A 7,857-nucleotide genomic window follows, 5' to 3' on the forward strand; every position below is an offset into this window, starting at 1 on the left:
TTTAATCCTTCACTCAGGTGCACCCAGCTCATAGTTGCCTTTCAAGACACTTAGTTCTAACCATTACTAGAGATGGCAGAACAAACCTAAACCACATAGAAAAATAAACTTCTCCTTACCTAATCTTCCATGACTAGAGACTAGTTCAGATCAGGAACGAAAAATAAATAAAATAAAAAATCCAACAACTACCACACAAACACTAAGAAATTTGGAAAAGCTATTTATTGTATCCCCGTATATTCTTTGAACATATGCAGAGAGACAGCTGAAAAAACAGGTTTGACAAAGTTTTATCCTCATCATCTGTTAGTCATATACTGATTGGCAAATCTTTCTTTCAATTTGCTTTCTCTTAAAAGAAATAATGACTGAACATTTCCTTTTTCAGATAATTATCCATTACTTGTCTTTTAAGATTATACCCTTCCAAACAGTACATGATGATGCATTTAGACATCATTCCTAAAAAAATAAATTAAAATAAAGCATTTAATTAGCAGTCCAATGTATAAAGTACTTTGAAGTGGAATATGGGGAAACCCATATCATCATCTTTATGGGCTTGGAAAGCAACAGACTCATTAATTAATGGGAGAATGGCAGAAAATTAAAATCAGATGGAAGAAGCAGTTGTTGCCTGTAACCCATCACAAGGGTACAAAGTAGCCCCTCACAACCTTGATAATACATCCCACAGATTCTGTACTTCTTGACCAGGTAAATGACAAATCCCTCTTTAAGCATCAAGCAGAGTCTCAAATGGAATTTGCAAAAGCCTAAGTTTGAAACACCTGAGAGATTCTTTTCTTTGACCATTCAAGTAACTTTGAGACTCTAAGCAAAAATACTGCTGAAGATTCTAAGGTAGTTTCCATCACAACATCCTCAAGGACTGTGTGCTCAAATGAATAATTGTGTAATCACAAAAATAATCCAGCTGGTGTCACGCCATTTTGTAGAATCATGCTATAAATACACGTTCTCAAAGGCATTCAGAACATGATATATTCCTCAACAAAATCAGTCCAAGAGAAAAGTGTCCATTCATTTCAATGTAGCAACATTTGCCTAGGGACAGCCATGTCGTTTCAGCTATCCAAATTTAATCCACATCACAGATTCAGAGCCCTTAGGAGAATACCTATCAAAACTTCTCTGAATCCCCACTTCTACATATAGCTGTTTTTATTGACATACATATGGCTAAGTTTTATTCCCAGTCTTCAATATCAGCACACAAACTAACAGGCTGATGGCACGACAACAGAGACCTGAAATCCTCCTGGAGTGTTCACACGGAGATTCTTCTGCAAGTCCATTTCCCCAGGAGTTTGCACCATTCTAATCTGAACTGACAGAGTCCTCCCTCCAGTCACGCAATCCCATATCCAGATAGGTGATTCTGCTTATTGCACTTAGCTCAAACTGTAAGTGAAATCACAGCTTAAGTACTGACGGCATGGTTGAAGCTGTCAGAACCCTTGTTCTAAGCACCTGTGGAACAGAAATTTTGAGTACGAATCCTCCCCCTCCACAACTGCTCTTCAAAAAGACATTTGACACATAAAAAGTATGGCTTATTACGGAAATGGCTCTACAGTTTCTACAAAGCCATTTCAAAGCTGTGCTTGATCTGCCTCATAAACACCATGCCAGAACTGAGGTTTATCCTAGTACTGAGTATGAAATCTTTACTATGAAGGGCAAATCTTCTCTGCAAGGCAAATCTCCCTAGAAAATGAACAAGAAAGAAACAAGAAAAAAATCTGCTTTGTGGCTACATATGCCATATATGTAGTGCATAATTAATAAAAGCTGCCATACATGAAATGCATTATTAATAAAAGTTTTCAATTATAAAAGACAAAACTAGATACCTCTTCATGATTACAAGCAGTAATTACACTTGACTTCAAAGGAAATAGCATCATAGTAGCATTTCCAAAACATCTTTTTCAAACTGTTTCAAGAAAGGTAATAGGTTGAGATTTAGAAGAGAAACTGGAGATTCAGTATTTGCCAAAATTTACGTTTCTGCAGAAATAAAATTATCTTGATACATTTGTTTCAGATGTAGTTCTGAAAATAGTCTATAATCTGCAAGCACACTTAGACATTTGCCCCTTAATATTTATATAACTACCATGTAACATCAAGCTATGATATGGAAATGCCTTTGCTCTGTGAAGCTCTGACCTCAATTTCAACCTCTGAAGACTGACAAACTTGACATACTGGTAGAGTTTCACATTTATGCAGATTTGATTATGTCCTTGTCTCCTTGATTTAAATTTACAGAATATATTGGGTAACCAGCTGAACAGCAATCAAATCCAATGAAAACCAAATTTACTGTTTCCTTCTGCCTACCAAGGAGAACATAGGAAAACAATGAAATAGAAAAAGAAGAGTGTAACAAGAATTAAGGTAAATATTTTGAGTGCTGCAGCTTGATACCAAATATTGGTACTTTCTTGTGGGCTACACAGCAGGAGTTCATAGCTCCAAACAGTCAAAAATGTGCAAGTCCAGAAAAGGGCAAATTTCTGGTCCTCCTCTAGCAGTGGCTCCTCCAATGCAAAGATAAAAAGCCAGGGGGAATCCCTCAATAAATTGGCTGTAGTTGATTTTGTCAGCTGAGGTGCCCTTGTGTCAACTATTGCTGCATTTCCATTACCTCCCAGTACCCAACAGAAATTATTTACTCCATTTAAACATCTAAATTCATGCTGTAGTTTTGTTTGGATGAGTTTTGTTCTGTTTTGGTTTGGGTGGGTGGGGGCAGATGCATAAGAGGGAGGTCATTTGAGACAGCAAAAATTAAGCATTTACAGATCCTGTGCTTACTTTTCCTTGACCAGGTACATAAAAAAATCCCTCTATAAGTATCAAACAGTCAAATGTAAATTGCAAAAGCCAAAAAGCAAAAACATCTGAGAAAGATACTTTCCATTGACCACTCAGGTAACTTTGAGACTCTACTGAGACATACTGAAAAAGAATCTAAGGCAGCTTCCACCACAAAATGATTCACAGGGACTACAGTTGCATAAGAATTAATTTTGTCACAAAAATAATCCATTTGGTTTCACACAGTGCTGTAGAATCACACTATATACACAGATTTTCAGACATTCAGAATACAGCACATTTTTTTGAAAAATTAGGCTGAGAAAAATATTTGATCTTTACAAACCATTTGTTCTTCAGTCTCAAGAAGAATTAGTTTAAGCTTTGAGAGATATGCAAGTCATTTATTGATCCTGAAAAAAATGGAATTGACAGAGGAGATACCAGTATATAGAGAATTTTAAGTTCATCATTATACACTTTTAATGCCTCACGTATACATTTTTCTGCATTTATAAGAATGCAAATCTGCTTATCACCATACAGAATTTACTCTGTTTACAACCTTCCTTCTCAGAAGCTTTACAAAGAATGAGAATATCCCACTCTGCATTAAAAGTTCAAGTGGGAAAGTTGTTTTGTAGAAGCTCAGGGGAACAGCTGGACTCAAGCTCCATCACATTCACATCAAGTATGATGAAAAATTTTAACAGTTCTTGCATTGTCCTAAAACACATGGAGGGGTTAAAACAAACCAAAGCAATCCAAACAAACCCAAACCCACAAACAGCAAAAAAAAAAAAAAAGGAAAAGCAGAACTCTATGGAGAATATGGATCACCTTCCTAAAAAGATTATTAGAAAGAATGAAAGTGGATGTTGTGGCTATTGTCTAAACTAGCTTGAGGGAGAATTCCTTGGTGTCACAATTTCATCTGGTTTTGTCCTACTTAGCATATCCCACTTATGTGCATTTCTAATTCAGTAGAAAGACTACCAGAATTGCCAGTTGATAACAATTTACATTAAATTAATGCAGTTATTCTGACTTCTAAATGATGAAACAGCTGAAGTACTGTCAATGTGTAGCCTTCTGCTGGGATTCAGATCAATATTGTCCCAGTGCCAAGACTAGTACTACTTTTCTACACCTACCTAAAAATAGTTGCCATGCTTCACAGAAAACCTGACTTTTATTAGCAATTTTCCACATCTGCTAGCCCCATGTTATCCCTCATTTTAACTAGGATGACCAAATATTCCAGTCTGTTGTAAAATAAGCAAGCAGTAAGCTAATAGTCCTTCTGATTTTTAGGAACATTGATATTCCCTGTACTAAAAGGTGTCTAGTGTTAATTGCTCAAAATTAATTCTATGAAGCTATGAAGAATTAAGAAGGAAAGAACAATTTGAATAGGACTAGCACTGTAGGACAGGAAAATTTGAATTACAAGCAGTGCATTGAATAAAATACTTGAAAATTTTTAAAATAATACCAAAAATGGTGGTTAACAGCTTAACAGCTGTCAAGTGCAACTAAGAAGCTGCCCAATACAAGAATCTGCAGAGCAGATGGTATAATTTCTGAGATTTCCCCTGTGCAATTACAGCACCAATGCTGTTTTGCAGTATGTCTGCTGAGTTTAGACTGCTAAAGGGATCTCATTGGGAATGTCAAAATGGACCACAAAGAAAACCTCCATGCCTGGAATTTAGTAAATGGAAAATATTTACTTACAGAAAAATAGAATTATTAAGAATGAAAAACATCTCCAAGATTGAGTCCAGCCTCTGTCCAAATACCTCCATATGGTCAATGAAACCATAGCTCTAAGTGCCACAGTAGTTTCCTGAACACCTCCATGGATGTTAAGCATTCCAATGCTTAACAACTCTTCCAGTGAAGAAATTTTACCGTATGTCCAACCTGAGTCTCCCCTGGTTCAGTTTACAAACATTTGGTTAGTTGTTTTTCAGTCTGTAATCTATCTTAAATTTAGAAGATGAGAGAAATCCATTTTCTTGAACTGACTTAAGATACTACATCTTCTCTGATGGAATATTAATATGAAGAACATGTCACTGAGTCACATCACAATCACTCCACCGTGCTACGCCATCCACAGTCTCATTCATGGAGGTTTACTCCTCCTTGTAGCAACAGATACATCCTAAGACCTTTGCAAAGCAAATCCAAACTGATTCTACACAGAAGAATACTGCAATCATGCACAGTCTATCCATATTTTTCATTCCACCTCACATTTTAGTTTTCAAGGTTGCTTTGTTTGGGTTCAGAACATGCAGGCTAAAATTGGGAAGGAACAGAAGGCAATGTGCAGGGGAAGAAAGAGAGAGTGCATGAACAAGCCTTCATGGAAAGGACAAAAAGTTGCAACACCACAGGAATACAGTTCTTCCCTTTGGGAGGCTGAGCGCTCCCTCCGCCTCCCCAGAACCTGATCCAGAAACCCTACTAGCACTACACACACGGAAATATACACATGAAGTGACTGCCTTAAAATACTGTGTACTTCCTCATGTGGGAAAGGCCAGCAACTGCGCCTTCCTGCTGCATCTATTGTCGTAACTATCACTGTGAAGCAGTAAGGCATCAGACAATTAAGTTGTAATTGAAAACAGGGCTCAAACCAATCATCTTTCCAAACACGCTGTGCCTGTCCCTACACACTGCCCCTTACGTGCCTTGTCATCTTCCTTTCACAAACATCTGATGCATCTCTGCCCTGCCACTCGTGGCACACACGAACTGTGTCACATCCCCACAGAGCAAACCACAGCCACTCTTCCTCCTCCGCTGCAACCCTCCTCACACATGTGCTCCGTGTCGTGCCGTCCCCACATACAGGTGAAACAAACCTTGTGCCTGCCACGCTCGCCCCACAAATCTATTATAAATGCATCCATGCACACACATCACAACATCACAGCCACGCACGCTCACACACCCAAGCCACTGCTGCTCTGTACACACAAATACCATACCCTGTATCTGCTACGTACGTACAGGACTACGGATAATCCTTGCCCCACCCATAGCATACGTGCCTTTAAAAATATCCACAGATTATGCCACACCCAATATTCACTATATATACACACAGGAACAAGCCCGTACCAGACAGCAGCAGGAAGACACAGCTACATACATACGGTGCCATGTCATGGCCCTGCACACAATGTCACATCTCTGCTACAACACAAACACACCATACCCGAAGCCCAAATCACAGCAGACACACACAGAGGCACACCATTACGCTCATTGTGTATCTGCTATGTGCACACATCCCAGGCCACACCCTGACTCACGGCACATGCATAAGGATACAGCACAGCGCCCAAACCCAGCATCCCGCGCATCCACACGGTGACACCCCATCCCTGCCCTGCGCACCGACACACACCCTGGCTTTTCCTCTCGACTTTATAAGGGGAACGACACACCTTCATCATTCCCCGGCCGCCCTACACACCCATATAAACACACCATATAAACACACCATCCCTCCCGTGTTATCCAGGCGGACAACACACCTGACTCGCGTCACACGCCAGCCAGAGCCCTGCCATGGCTGCTCCGGCGCTACACGGGAGGAGGAGGCGGCAAGGCGCCCGTCACATCTCACCCCAGACACGCAGGCATGTGCTACAGCGAGGGGCAGCGCGGCCCCACCTGCTCCGGGCAGGCACGCAGACAGACAGAGGGGCAGACAGACAGAGGGGCAGACAGACACTCTCCTTTCTCTTCGTCTACAGCGCGGGTGGGCGCAGCCCCGAGCCGGGCCGCACGCCCAGCCCCGCATCCGTACCCCGCGCTCCCCCGCCCGCCACCCTCGCCTCGGGCTGAGCCGGCCGGCCCCGGGGCCGCTCCGCACGGCCCGGCCGGCACCCGCTGCCCGCCCCGGGCGGCCGGGCCAACCCGCTGCGGCGGGGCGGCGGGGCCGTGTCGCGGGCTCCTCACCATGGCAGAGGCGCGGCGGCGGCGATCCCGGTTGTCCCGGCGACGAGGAGCCCCGAGGAGGGCGCCAGGTGCCCCCGCCGCCGCCGCTGCCGCCGGAGCCGGGGCGGGGCCGCCGCGCGCCCGCGTGACCGGCACCGCCCCTGCGCCGTGGGGCCGGTCCGCCCCGCACCGCCTCCCGGGGGAAGGCGCCGGCGGCCCTGAGGGAGCGGCCGTGAGGGCGGCAGAGGGGCCGGGGCGCTGCCCGCCCTCTCTTCCGGGGCTCTGCGAGGTGCTGCCAGTGCTGCCAGGTGTAGCTGCGCCCTGCGCCGTCCGTCTGCAGCCTGGACTTGTATTGGGCACAGTGATCTCCTGGAGACACGCTGGAGACACAGAATCGTGGAATCGTCAAGGCTGGAAGGGACCTTAAAGATGATCAGGTCCAACCATCAACCCAGCGCTACCACTGGAACCCCTAAACCGCTAAACCACATCACCCAGCACCAGATCCAGACACCTCTTAGATACCTCCAGGGATGGGGACTCCACCACCTCCCTGTGCAGCCTATTCCAATGCCTTACCACACTAAGTGGATTTTTTATTTTCTAATGTCTAGTCTAAATCTCCCTGGTCTCAGCTTCAGGCCATGACATCTGGTCTGCTCACTGCAAGGAGGTAGAAGAAGCCAGCTACCACCTGGGTACAACCTCCTCTCAGGTAGTCGAGAGCGATGAAAAGTTCAGCCCGAGATGCTGCCGTGGGGGCGGCAACTTGCAACCACGGCTGTAGATGACAGGGGGACGATAACATCCGAAATCGCTACGGAAAAATCCACAAAAGCCGGCCTGTCAGCCAGCCAAGAGTTTTCAGGCAATGCGTGCTGTCAGTAAGAGCACGGCTTGCTTCTGCAAACACTCTCTGCGTAAAACCTCTGTCAAAGCCAAACACAACATTGTTAGTAGCGCACTTACGGGTCACATCTGTTCAGCAGTCACAATACCCCATGCAAAAGTGAGGAGATGGGAAAAATCGTGAGGAAATAA

At 43.9% G+C, this 7,857-nt stretch overlaps 1 protein-coding gene across 1 annotated transcript in view; it reads right to left on the reverse strand.

The window, feature by feature from the left end:
- FBXL2 (F-box and leucine rich repeat protein 2) overlaps positions 1–7,159 on the reverse strand; it is a 51,479-nt gene extending 44,320 nt beyond the window's left edge. Inside the window, exon 1 of the mRNA XM_054641134.2 lies at positions 6,838–7,159. Coding sequence (XP_054497109.1) covers positions 6,838–6,840 — 3 coding nt within the window. The 5' untranslated portion in view covers positions 6,841–7,159. The remainder of the gene's footprint in view (positions 1–6,837) is intronic.
- Between the last annotated feature and the right edge of the window lie 698 nt (positions 7,160–7,857).

This window comes from Agelaius phoeniceus, chromosome 1 (genome assembly GCF_051311805.1).
Source record: "Agelaius phoeniceus isolate bAgePho1 chromosome 1, bAgePho1.hap1, whole genome shotgun sequence".
NCBI classification, from domain to species: domain Eukaryota; kingdom Metazoa; phylum Chordata; class Aves; order Passeriformes; family Icteridae; genus Agelaius; species Agelaius phoeniceus.